Source organism: Vitis vinifera, chromosome 19 (assembly GCF_030704535.1).
Source record: "Vitis vinifera cultivar Pinot Noir 40024 chromosome 19, ASM3070453v1".
NCBI classification, from domain to species: Eukaryota; Viridiplantae; Streptophyta; class Magnoliopsida; order Vitales; family Vitaceae; genus Vitis; species Vitis vinifera.
This window is the reverse complement of record NC_081823.1, coordinates 7,441,281-7,455,170: the sequence shown is the minus strand read 5'-3', so window position 1 is coordinate 7,455,170 and position 13,890 is coordinate 7,441,281. Positions and strand designations below refer to the sequence as shown.

The 13,890-nt window shown below is 31.0% G+C and overlaps 2 protein-coding genes across 2 annotated transcripts; both read right to left on the bottom strand.

The window, feature by feature from the left end:
• Positions 1–4,904: 4,904 nt before the first annotated feature.
• LOC100253748 (glycine-rich protein DC7.1) lies at positions 4,905–6,160 on the bottom strand. Its single transcript, XM_003634672.4, has 2 exons — positions 5,613–6,160; positions 4,905–5,358 (listed from the first exon to the last, which is right to left on the bottom strand). The coding sequence occupies exons 1-2, from the start codon at positions 5,716–5,718 to the stop codon at positions 5,192–5,194; spliced, it is 273 nt and encodes a 90-aa protein (XP_003634720.1). The 5' UTR covers positions 5,719–6,160; the 3' UTR covers positions 4,905–5,191.
• Positions 6,161–7,573: 1,413 nt separating this feature from the next.
• Positions 7,574–8,452, bottom strand: LOC132253412 (uncharacterized). Its single transcript, XM_059735344.1, has 2 exons — positions 8,074–8,452; positions 7,574–7,970 (listed from the first exon to the last, which is right to left on the bottom strand). The coding sequence occupies exons 1-2, from the start codon at positions 8,177–8,179 to the stop codon at positions 7,789–7,791; spliced, it is 288 nt and encodes a 95-aa protein (XP_059591327.1). The 5' UTR covers positions 8,180–8,452; the 3' UTR covers positions 7,574–7,788.
• Positions 8,453–13,890: the final 5,438 nt, after the last annotated feature.

Genomic DNA, 13,890 nt, shown 5'->3' with positions numbered 1-13,890 from the left:
TTGCTAGTAATATGTTGGTGTAGAACCACTTTTGCGGGCTTCTGTGGACTGTAGAATGAGGCTCCAAAGAATAAACCAAAAATAGCAGTAAAGCTTTTATTCACATGGTTTTGCCAGAAGTCACTTTTGTTGGGACTCTCACGTTCGTGGGATTCAATTTTCTTAGCTCTCTCAAAAACCTATTTCAAAAGTTCATAATGGAAGGCGAGAGAAAGAGAGAGTAAATCAGGGAAAAGGAAAAAAGTTTCAATTACTTGTTCTTTTAGATGTACTATATACACCTACCAATATCCTGTTGGTGGGCATTTATTTCGATATTTAGGGAGGTCAAACATATGTATATATATAGTTAGAATTTTGATAGTGGAACACTAAAAAAACATATTTTTTTTTCTTTCTGCTTATAAATAATTGTTTTCAAAAATAATTTTTCTTTTAAAAAAAAATATTTTTAATAACTAAAAACCATTTTTTATTTTTTATTTTAATTAAAAATATAAAATATGGTATTTTCAAAAAATATCTTTTAATTATTTTTTTATTTTCCCTTATTTTTTAAGAATTATTTAAAAATAATAAATATACAAATATATAGAATAATTAAAAATAAAGTATTATATATAAAAATTATTTTTAAAACATGTTTAAAATATTAAAAACAAGTTAAAAACATTTTAAATTTTCAAACAAACTTTTATTCCACAGAACTTTAAAAAACAATTTTAAAAAATTATTCTTAACAACTGTTTTTTAAAACTGTTTTAAAAAACAATTATCAAACATCACTAAGCTTGCACGCATTAATTCAAAATTCTCCACAATATGACATTACTTTATCCTATTGCAGTTCAAAAATATCATCATAATATCTTTGATTACAGAATTCCTTCAATGATCAGGAAATGATATTGCATATATCCCAAATAATGGTATTGAGTAACCCATAGGAGATAGGCCTTGGCTGGGTTAATTTGAACTTAAATTATCCTTAACTTGCATTCATTTCAAAGGCTTAATTAGGTACTAGATTCTAATTCCTATATTATGGTTGCGTCCCTGCTCACATCTCTTCCATTGATCCTTATTCATGTCGATACGTTAATGGATTGTTAAAGAAAAACTAATTGAAGCACTCTATTGTGTCATTAATGTAACCTTATAACAAAGAGGTTAGAGAGAATTATTTTTCTTGCCAACTGCTATGATTAAATTCGATCCCACATGAAGGATTGAGAATGGGTATGTGGGTCATGCATGGAATAGGTAAAGCATAGATAGGACTTATAGCGGTTTCCTCTTAATAAGAGTTACGTACACTTTACTATTTTTCACTATAATAAAAGAGTATGCAAAATGATCCCACAAAATACAATAATTGCCTTTACTCCTATTCATAAAATCAATTATCCTAATAATTTAGTGTATAATAGGAAAATTAGAATAAACTAATACTAAATATGGGACTATAGAGGCGCATTCAATCGTTAAAAAAGAGGATTTGATTGAATATCGAGGAGTCAAAGAATTTAAGCCAAAATACCAAATGAAAGTAGATCGATTTTTTTTCATTCCCGAGGAAGTGCATATTTTACCCGGATCTGCTTCCATAATGGTACGGAACAATAGTATCATTGGAGTAGATACACGAATCACTTTAAATACAAGAAGCCGAGTAAGTGGATTGGTCCGAGTGGAGAGAAAAAAAAAAAGGATTGAACTTAAAATCTTTTCTGGAGATATCCAGTTTCCTGGAGACATGTGTATCGCTTAAAAATTCACTAGAACCAAAAACAATTGTCCTAATTAATAACTTATTATATAATATGAAAATTAGAATAAATTAATACATGCATAAAATACTTAAAATATCACTTAAAAATTGACTAGAACCATTTGATTCATCTATCTAACTACAAAAATTGATCTACAATTACAAGAAAGCGTATGAAGGTACTAAAATTCTTTCATGACTAACTGAATTTTTATTCATCTGTTTAGTGGATATAGAGAGGGATTCAATAGAGGAGAAGGATTTGCCCTCTTTAATTTGGTTGGGAGAAGCTATTTGTAAGCTCCTTGATTATGAAGCTTCCAAGAAATTGTTTTCTTTTATTTCTTCTGCTTTGGTGCAAAACAAAAATTGAATGACATGTGACTTCTCATTATTCTTGTGCTTACTGTTGGGACGTCATTTGTTTTTATTTTTGGCTCTGACCAGTCGTACCACCGAACTGTGCCAAACGAGGGCATCACAGTCGGAATGGGTCAGGACCAGAGTGGCCTCCCCAGGATTCGAACTCAAGAGCTAGTAGCTCAAATGGTACCAGAAGTGCAACCAAAAAGACCTTAGTCTTGAATTCGAATCCTAGGGAGGCCACTCTGGTCCTGGCCCATTCCGGGTGTGATGCCCCCGTCTGGTACAGTTCGGTGGTACGGCTGGCCAGAGCCAAAAATAAAAACAAATGACGTCTCAACACTTACAATAGTCTTTCTATGTTTTTGCAAATTTTTTCAGATGTGGAGGTTTTTCTCAAACTATTTGAAGGTGGTTCTGCTTGGAGATGGAACTCTCTATCTCTTTCCTCACTTGAAGGAATTTAAAGGCTTTTTATAAGCTTCTTGCCTCATGGGTTTTCTGTCGTATAGTTTTAGAGACTTTCTAGAGACTCGTAGCTTTTGTAGAAGATTTTTTAAGATGATTGTGGTATTCATTAAGGATTAAGTATTTTAGTTAGATTAGTTAAGTGTACAACTTTAAGTTAGGTGATGATTTGGTAAATGTACAACTTCAAGTTAGGTGACAAGAGGATAGTGATTTGGAACCAATATACAATACAATTAGACTTCGGACAACTCAACATAATAGGTGACAAATAAAATTGGTATGTAAGAAAAAAAAAACATCTTATGTATTATTCCCCATAAATTAAAAAAAGAAAGAAAATTCTTATATATAACTAGAGATTTTAAAAAATAAAAATAAATCTATTTTATAAAATTAATTTCACTCTCCTCTCTTAAGGTTTGAATTATACATAATCATCATAAATTTGAAATTTCATCAAATACATTTTGTAATCCTATTTATTTGTTATTTCATTTATTTGTATTTCCTTATTTACCCAAATGTTAGGTTAATAATAACTAAGTATATTTAATCCAAACATCAACAACTTAATATACTTAATCTAAATGAGTGAAATTAATCTTTACTTTGTTAAGTTAAATAAAATTAAAGAGGAAATATAATAACACCTTTATTTATTGTTTTCTTTTATTCTATTTTTATCACTTTGTTTCTTATATACTAACCTTATCTGAATTTTTTTCCATCTTATAATTTTTTTTTTTTATCATTTTGTATTTTATATTTTGTTAAATAATTTTTTCATGGTATATTCTCTTCCATCATTTGAAAATTTCAAAATTTTTCATGATCATTTGAACTTTAGAGAATGATAAATATCAAATTCTTAATCGATACATCATTTCATTAAAAGTTTAGATATCAAGACATTTATTATGTTAGACATATTTTTATATAATAGATAATTTCTAAGTAAAATATTTCATCACTTTCAAAAGATTTTATACTTATTTGGAAGAAAAAAAATCTCAAATTTTATTAAAAAAATTATAAGAATTATTAAATAAGCTTTTAAATGATCTTTTTATGGAAATAAATTGAAAATTTTATGATCATTTTAACTTTTTTTTTTTTTTTTACCAATATTTTTAGAAAGTTGCTGATTTAACTTCAATGATATTAGCATGTCATATCGTGGTTCAAAGATATTCTTCAGAATGATCTCTTGGATAACAAAATTCTTCGACCAATCATGTACATTGCATACGTCCCTCCTCACGTCACGAAGTCCTGAAGAGAATACCGCTGAGTGACCCAAGGGTGAGCGTGATGGCTCTTGGCTTTGAGCTCTAAGTTAAACCTCACATGCAACTCAGGGACTTGGGGCCCTACATTTCTACATGGGGATGCATCCTAAGCCCTATAGTATATATCATGCTTATGGTTGCGTCACCTCTCACGTCATTGTTCTTTCATTTGTCCTCACATCAAACAACCTCATAATTCTTTTTCAAACTTGATTCTCACTAACTAATCTCTATTCAAGTATATATTTTCTTATATATACTTTGACAAGAGACGCTCACAAGCAGCAACATTTACTTTGATTATTTTGCATATATCATGCGCTGATATGCACTCAAATATATTGCACAAAGGGTTAGAAACAACATGAGAAAACACAGAGATAAAGCCCAGCTATGCTGAATCATCCACCCCATGTTGTTGTACTGTACCAATAAGGATGAACAATCTAACTGCGACCTTCTGGTTCATCTGCCATCTCCTCTCCAGCACCACCATGACCAGGTTGGCCATGGTGCCGGTAGCCATGTCCATATCCACCATACTAATTGGCATCCTTCAGAGTTTCATGATTTAAAAATAAAATGTTAAATTATATATAAAAGGATATCATTGAGCCTGTTGAAAAAAACAATTCATAGAGATTCTTTAAGTTTGGGCTGCTGCATCAGCTAACTCCCAAGCTGAAAACCCAAAGGAGATGATGAACACACAACACCAATCATAAGGCCAAGAGGAAGAGAAGCTTTAGAGAAAGCCATTTTCAAAACATAAAATAAGGTAAAAGACTGCTAAAATGATTTGTATTGACTGGGAGAGTAAGAGACCGTCCGGTGGGTTCACATGATTGATTCGGAAGTGTTAATTTTAGAGGTATCTAGTGAATTGGAATATTCCATTGAGATTACGCCAAGTCCTTAGCTACATGTGAAAGAGAATTAATCAACGTTTTCTCTCATATGTTTGAGTCATGTCAAGGAAGAAAATGGAGAAAATTTAGAGACGTGGCAAATTGGTTAAGTTGAATTTCCATATTCTTTCTGCTTCATTAACTTTTTTCTTGGTATTAAAAGCCAAAAACAGATGCAAAGGAGCCCTGAGAAAGTTCTCATTTCAGGCTAATAAACTAACATAATGATTCTTTAATATTTTTGGCAAACCCATGCATCCATCTTACTTAGGGACTCTAGTGGCAACCACTGATCACACATGCCTTATTGACACACTAACTTACGTAAATTACACAACCTTATTTGCACGGTGTATGCGTGCACATACAGCAGCTAGAAGTGCTTCTGCCTAATTCTCGCCTGCTTCACTTTCATTTTCCTCTGTCTCAGCAGCACCACCATGTCCGGGTTTGCCATGGTGTCCATGCCTGTGGCCATGACCATGCCCATGTCCATGTCCCCAGTGTCCATGCCCGTGTCCATGTCCCCAGTGTTTAGCTTCTTCCACACTCCCTTCTACCATTAGAAAGAGTAAAAAAAGGCCGGGCGTTATTAGTTAGTCACGGTATTGATTCTGCTAAGGAGTGGTGAGGAAATTCTCCAAGATATATCCATGGTTTAATTATAATTAGAAAGGTACTTTGCTTATTTGTTAATCTATCAGTTAGAGCAAAAACACCATTGACTGGCATGTGCTATTGTGCAGCTCAAGAGAATGTGCATAGTAGCAAGTGATGCATACAAAGTGTCTAAAAGAGTGGGGAACTCACGGGTTTGAGCAGCCTCAGCTAGCTCTCTGGCTGACACCTCAGAGGAGAGGACAAGAACGACAGAACACAGAAGGCCAAGAAGGAGAAAAACCTTGGAGTATGCCATTTTGTTGGGGGAACGAAGACTGAAAAAAACTCACAAGAAGATTGTTTGCTCAAGGGATGGATGAGTGAGTGCAGTGGGAGTAACCCGCATTTATAGATGGAAAAAGGGAGAGCTTCAGAGAGACTGATTGTCCATTTTCTGACGCGATTGAATGATTCCTATTGTGAATGGGTACACGTTCTCATCTTGGTGTGTCAGAGTGAAGATTTTGTCTAACCATACCATTAAAGAAATTCTAGAGACGTGGCTTGTCGGTTTGTTTCAACCTGTTACTTTTGATGCCTCCTTCATATAATTAATCTACACCCAAATCACAAAACATGTTAAAATTCATCAGCTTTAATTAATCTAACAAATAATAGTCTTGTGATTTGCAAGCTCCCCCTCTTTGTGGGGTTGCAAAACTTGGAGGGTTTCAACCCTGATGAACTCCAGACTATGGCTTTTAATGTTGAGAAAGGGATAAGGTGTTGGGAAAGAAGAAAAAGTACTCGGGAGTCCTCAAATAGAAGGATACCAGAGAAGGTGATTTTTGGATACAAGTGTAGAAAAGGAAATGTAGAAAAACTATACTCAGACAGCCCACAATGCTCCCATTTGATTAATTTCCCGCAATAGCAGCCACAAAAGAAGTTTCACAAATTCTTGTAAGCCATCAAAATTTGCCATCTGGACAAAATATGCTATTACATGGGGTAGTGGCCCGAATACCATGTCGATGTAGGATAGGACCAGCTTAATTTGTTCTTCTCTGTAGAGTACTGCAAAATGAAGTGGGCAAGGATAAAGCTAAGTTGCCGTAATGCCATCTCTAATCCTAATTCTTTGGATCTACGTAGTTACCATTTTCGATACCTATTATAAAGATATCATCAATCAGGGAATTGCACATACATATTTTTAGTCTCCTCTTAAACGGTCCAAATCTTTTGCTTGGTAATTATCATATGTTAGTTTAACATTTCCTTTTCAGTGTTTACATATTACCATATCAAGTTGCAGGCTTGGAGCTCAAAAATTTCATGCAAATTAATATCCAACCATGTCCTATGCATCGCATACGTCCCTGCTCACTTCACCCAGTCCCAAAAAATTGAGTGACCGACCCATAGCTGATAGGTGCTGGGGTTGAGCTTTAACATTCAACTTCATATGCATGCAGTTTATGGGCTGGTGCCCTACATCTATTGGGCAGCATTCTTTATGACTCGACTTTACTCACGTGACAGATACAAAAATGATGATGTCCCCTCTCACGTCATCTTATATTTGTCCTTATGTCCACCAACTTTACAAGTGTTCTTCAAGCTTATCGCTAACTCTGTTGTGTTGCTCCTTTGGATGGATTCTCCCACGTATTTGATTTTGTACAATATGATGGTGAAAATACTATTTGTATTCATTTCCTTGTTATGTCTATTAGAACAAAGCTGTATCACTATACTTGTTCATTTCTATCTACGTATTTCACTATATTAAACATGATTTAATCAATATTCAATTATGGGTAAACGCAAATCATATATGGCCAACTACTTTGTTTGGTGGGATTAATATGGTCATGCTTAATATTTAATGATTTAAGATCATTAATTTTAAATTAAATTCTATTATCTTAAAACTTATTATTTAATTATCAATTTAACTTAAAACTTTTTTTCAATGAGAAGTAAGAGCATATGGAACAATGAAATCAAGAACCCACAAATACCTGTAAAGAGGTCTGAACCCACAAATATTTAGTCTTCATTTAAAAAAGATCAATGGAGATACTTAATTATGCAGAGAAATCCTGTTTGATCTTTCTGCTTTTACCTTACTTATTTTGCTTACTTTGCTTATAGAGACAAAGGACTTGGAAAAAGTTCTAATTTCAGGACAATAATTAAGTTGACATCTGCAAGTTTCACACATGCTTTAACATCTTGTCAAAGCAACACAACCATCTTCCTAGAGGAACATTGGTGGCAACCACTGACAAGCACATGCCTTATTCACATACAAACTCACATAAACCACACAACCTACTTCCACCCATGGGCGTGAAAATACAGCAGCTAGAAATGCTATCTAATTCTCGCCAGCTTCAGTTTCATTCTCCACAGTCTCACCAGCACCACCATGGCCGTGGTGTCCATGCCCATGCCCATGCCCATGGCCGTGCCCATGTTCATGTCCCCAGTGGCCATGCTCGTGTTCATGTCCATGGCCATGCCCATGTCCCCAGGACTTAGCGTCTTCCACACTCCCTTCTGTCATTAGAACAAAAAAAAAAAATTGGATTAGTTGAATTAGTCACAGTACATCAGCTGTAAATTGATATAACAAGTGTGTAAAAAAAAGTGGGAAACTCACGGGTATGTGCAGCCTCGGCTAGCTCTCTGGCCGACACCTCAGAGGAGAGGATAAGGACAACAGCGAATAGAAGACCCAGAAGGAGAAACGTCTTGGAGTAAGCCATTACTTTAGGGGAATGAAAACTGGGAAGCAATGAGAGACTCAAAAGAAGCTTGTTTGCTGGAGGGATGGATGAGTGAAGTGTGAGTAACCCCTATTTATAGATGGAGAAAAAGGAACCTTTGAGGTATATTGATTGCCCATTTGCTGATCTGATTGAATGATTTGTAATGTGAATGCAACTTGGCTCTGTCTGTCCTGGTGCTTGAGAGTCAATATAAAGTGACCACACGTACCATTAAAGAAGTTGGAGGGACGTGGCATGTCGGTTTGAATCTGGGTTTCCATGCTTCCTCGGTTATAATTATAGATAATCAATCTATACCCAATTCACAAAACAGTTCACATGTCATTTCATGAGTTTCCCATGAAGAATTATCTGTAAAAAAATGATTATTAAATTTACTAAATTATTAATTAAGCCTTATGATTAAAAAAGAGATCTTTGGTGGATACTTCTGGGGTTGAGTCAGTGACACGTAAAGTAATATTTGTGATATCCACATATTATGATTTAAGAGAAGGAAAGTGTCTAAACTCGTGGAAAGATATGATATTGCTCTTTAACAAAAGCATGTGTCGATAAAGCACTTTTTCTAGCTGTGCTCACCGCCCTTTTGCTTCCAATGTCTAACCTTTCTGCTTTGCAAATAATTTAACTTGACATGAATCCTTAGGCTCGGCTCCTCTCCCCATGACCCAAGACTCTTTTGAGTCCAAATCTTGGGACTGCCCAAAGAATCCAGAGTCAGAAAAATTCTACTTCACTGCCTACATTGGGATAAAAAGGAAAAATAGCAATAAAGGTAACGCCTTAGATTGATTTTGCTTGTGAAAGCTTTTTCTCACGTGCTTTTGCCGGATTTGGTCAGCCTTTAGTTATCCTTAAAAATTTAAGAACATGTCTAGCTTTTTTCTTTTTTTATAAATTTGCTCTAAAAATTAATTATTTTTACAGTAAAATTAAGGTGTTTTATGATAAAGTGTTTTAATTAATAATTCAAAATACAAGGATTATGTTGAGAATCTTCGTATTATATATAATAAGTATATAGTGTTATATTTAAGTTTCTAAATATGATTTTATTCATGAAAATAATTCTCAAAATTAATTTTAATTTCTTGATTTGGAAGTCTGTAGGGTATACTAATTGTATAAAAAAAATAAAAAAATAAAAAACTGAAAAAAGGTAAAAGATAAAAACTAAAAAATAAATAAATAATTAAGAGAAGAAAAGAAAAAAGAAAAAGTTTGTATATGTAAATGTACAAATGAACATAATTAAGGTATAATAATATAACCATGTCCCGTACATCGCATACGTCCCTCCTCGCGTCATCAAATTCGAAAAAGGACAGCATTGACAGTGAGACCAATAGGTTTCAGGCCATGGGCTGGAGCATAAAATTCAAAATTAATTCTTCTCCACATGAAGTTGAAGGGGTGAGTAACCCATAATCTTGTGCTTCACAGTTCACACACGTGGTTTCACTTGGATGATTGATTACGTCCCGTCTTACGTCACTTATATTTGTCTTGTATCCACCAACCTTAATTTATTTGGATAGATTCCTCCACGAGCAACATGCATATGCATAATTTTAAGAAATATATGAGATTTTGTTATAAAAATAGATTTATTCACGTAGATTTGAGAGTTTTAATAATGTAATTACTTCTTTAAATATAATGAATTGATTTCCTCTCTACCATAATATCGACACATTATCAAACCATATAATTACTTTCTCATTTATTATTTTTATTTTCTTGGTATTATCAAAATTAAACATTAATGTTAATTTCTTATTAACTTCTTTTGATGTTACTACAAATTTATTCAATATTGATTGTTGTAACCCGAGGTTTGGAACTCCATGAAAGATTATTTGGTTATCCAAAAGTTTTTTTAGAATTATTAGTACTAAAATTTTTAAGGTTACACCAAGTACCCTTTATTCCTTAAGGTTTATATTTGATTCCTAAAAAATACTAAGAAAAAAAAAATAATAAGAAAAATTATTTTCTTATATTTGATTGTACTATAAAAAAACATAAAAGAAAATAAAATATAATTAAAATAAGCTAAAAACTTAAATATTTTCAAATTATTTAATCTTTTAAATGAGGAGTTAAACTAAGTTAAATAAATTTAAAGTAGTAAATAAAATTAATTTATTAACTTTAAATCTATATTTTATTTTCCTTCATTTTTTTTTTACTATTTTTCTTCTCTATTTTCTTTCATATACATACATTTTCTCTCAAATTTTTTGAGAATCAAACATAGGTTAAAGGTCCAACAATAGATAAATTACCTATAATTAAGTATGTATCATTTAAATCACTTTTTTTTTGTCCTTTTTTGTCATAACTCTATATCTATAAAAATAAATAAATAAATAAAAAGATCAAATGAACAATATAATTAATTTACCTACTTATTCTCTGTTCTTTACTCTTATGATTCAAATGTGAACGCCATCATCTTCCTACTTTGCGGCTTCATACCACTCAACATGCAACCTGCCAAAATGACACTTATTATTAAGTCCTATTTGGGAGAGCTTTTCAAAAGCTAAAGCCAGCATTTAAAGGACTGACCTAACTTGGATAAAACTCTTAACTAATTTTTATTTAACTATTTTTTTAAACATAAAAATAATACAATATTAATTAGTTTAGCAATAGCTAAATGTCATCCCAAACAAGGCTTAAACCCTCCTTAACTATAACTTTAATTTTAGAATTTTTTTAATAAGTTTAACATATTGAAAATATTAATTCCACCTGAAGTAAAATCAAAAGAATTTTAGGAATTTGGAAAATTTCAAGTTTATTATTTATTTAATTTTTTTAATGTTATTTATAAGTCTTATTTTAATTATGAATTAGACTTATAACATAAATATGATTAATTTATTATAAATATAGATTGGTTAATAAGTTCAATAAAATAAAATATTTTTTGAGTAAAAATTATTATCACAACTGTGTACGTCTCAACATATGGTGTCACGATTAGAAATTTCTATTAAGGGTCGGAATATCAAAGTTATGACACAAGAAAAATGTGCAAAATATTAAGAAATTGTAAATTTTGTAGTAAAATCATAACAATAAATAATAACTCAATTCAAGGGCAACTCTCAAAATTTATGGAATCTATTGAATAAAGACTACAACAAAGAAATTGATTTGAAAAAAATTGAGGCATTATGAAAGAAACGAAAAGATTTATTAAAAGACTCTAAAAAATTATATTAAAAAAAAATATAGAAAGTGTGCTACGCAATATTTGAAATAACGAAAGGAGAGATGGGATTATGCAAAGTAATGAGTGGGTGGATGTGATGAAGTTGTCAACATTAATAGATGAATTTGAATTTAAAGACTCATCGTAGACGACAAATGAAAATGATTAACCAACATTAGTCTCCTGTAGGGTTGATAAGACCACATGAATTTATGACAACCGATCACTTTCTCTCATCACTCTAACCATCTCATCAAATAATAATTTCATGGTCTTTATAGATATTAGGAATGTGATTGATCAAAGAAATAAAGATAATTACAATTTGAACAACTTGGCTTGCTTAAGACTTTTACATGTTGAAATTCAAAAAATATTAAAAAAGAAAAAAAAAAAAAGAGAAATGAAAGAAAATTTAAGATTTTTTTATTATGAATTCCCTTTAAAATAGATATAACATTATTACAATTTAAATAGGTCTAATAAAATAAAATAAAGACTAATTTACTCTTATTTTAAAAAATAATAATAATTTTAATATAATAACTAAATAAATAAATATAGTAACTAAATATATAATTATAAATAGTAACTAAATATATTAATTAATAACGTCTAACACGCCTCACAAGCTCAAAATGCAACTACGAAAAGTATTGAAAGTTTTTAATCGAAAATAAAAAAATGTGAAAATAAGTATGACTTGGTAAACAACTTTACAATCATACTATTGAAAAAATCTCTTAGCAAACAATCGAGCTTTGCACCGTTTAATTGAAGTGTCAAATATCAATATTTGCATGGATATTATTTGTATCATTCACAAAAAAAGACCAATGTGAACAAGCTCAAACACAAAGACACCATGAGACTCGATAGGAATAGAAAAAGCATATGTTCAAAGAAAAAGTACAATAAGACAAAACTAAAACTATAATGGAAAAAAAAGGAAGAAAAAAAAAAAGACACAAAACTAAACCATCAAAGAAAGAAAAATAGAAGTCAACATAAAACTTATCAAGGAATGAGAAATCAATAAATAGAGATAGAAGAAGACATAAAACCATAGAAAAATGAGAAATAAAAGAAAAAAAGATTAACAAATTTTGGATTCATTTCCAAAAGACAAAGCCAAAGAGAATTTGAATTCATATATAACAAATAGAAACAAATATAATTTGAATTCATATTCAACAACATAGAAAAAAGAAAGATAGACAGAATTTTGGATTCATATCCAACAAATAGAATTTGGATTATATCGAACAAATGAATACAAAATCAAATATTAGGATCAAACACGAAAAGAATTATGTAAACACCCATTATTATATCTCACGATCAAACAGATACGAAAACAACGTATGATATTAAACTCTTTTTCATGAAATTACAAATCAAAAGTCTCATTAAAGATGTGAAGAGGTGGCTCGAACTCATGGCCTCCTGTCAAACTAGGCTTTAATACCATGTTAAAATCTAAAAAAGATTCAAAGAGAAAAGAAAAGAAAATTTGGTATTTCTTATTATCAATTCTCTTTAAAATAAATATAAGACAATTACAATTTAAATAAGTCTAATAAAAGAAAATAAAGACTAATTTATCATTATTTCTAAAAAGAAAGAAAATAATTGTAGTATAATAATTAAATAATAAATATATAATTATAATATAGTAACTAAATATATTAATAACTTCTAATATTAACATGCAATTACATAAACATTCGTAATCTTCCTATTTATGACAACAAATTTTGTTTAAGAGAACAAATTAATGATATATAAACATATGATATTGCCTAAGAAATGTACCAAAAAATTTGGCATAAAAATTGAGAAATAAACCATCCAAAGGCATTCAAACTTTATTTATAATTTGTAAAAAAATAAAATAAAATAAACACTTTTTGAGACTAAGAAAACTTAAGAAAAATTACTATCATAGAAAATTAGACAAGAATCAAAACCATCTATATGGCGATCCAAAACGATGCAACAACCACTTTCTACGAGTGGATTTTGACACAAATCGAACAATATGAATTTTCTGTCCTCTTTAGTGACTGAAGACTCTTTTGTGAGTCCAAAGGGACTGTCCAGAAAGTCCAGGAGCAGCAAAGCTATACTTCCACCATCCATGACTCCTCAATGTGTTTCCTGCAGTAACTTGGGGCTTTTTTTAACTTATACAGCTATTTTAAAAAATAATTCTTAAAAAACGGTACTTTAAAAAATAATTCTTAAACTATGGTAGTTTGAAAAATAATTTCAAATCTACGGCATTTTTTTCCCACTTTGAAATGTGTTTCTTAAAGAAATACCTTATATATTTTTCATATCAACCATAAATGTTAAAAAAAAAAAAAAGGGAGAATTATCTTTTGGGGGTAGATGGGCCCCAAATTAATAAAGGGTCCATGTAACTCTTCAAATTGAGTTGAAGGATATGAAATAG

Coding starts and splice junctions, on each gene's coding strand:
- LOC100253748 (XM_003634672.4), bottom strand. CDS start 5,718: ATGGCATACTCCAAGGTTTTTCTCCTTCTTGGCCTTCTGTGTTCTGTC. Junction 5,359..5,612: donor AGCTGAGGCTGCTCAAACCC/GTGAGTTCCCCA, acceptor TTCTAATGGTAG/AAGGGAGTGTGGAAGAAGCT.
- LOC132253412 (XM_059735344.1), bottom strand. CDS start 8,179: ATGGCTTACTCCAAGACGTTTCTCCTTCTGGGTCTTCTATTCGCTGTT. Junction 7,971..8,073: donor AGCCGAGGCTGCACATACCC/GTGAGTTTCCCA, acceptor TTCTAATGACAG/AAGGGAGTGTGGAAGACGCT.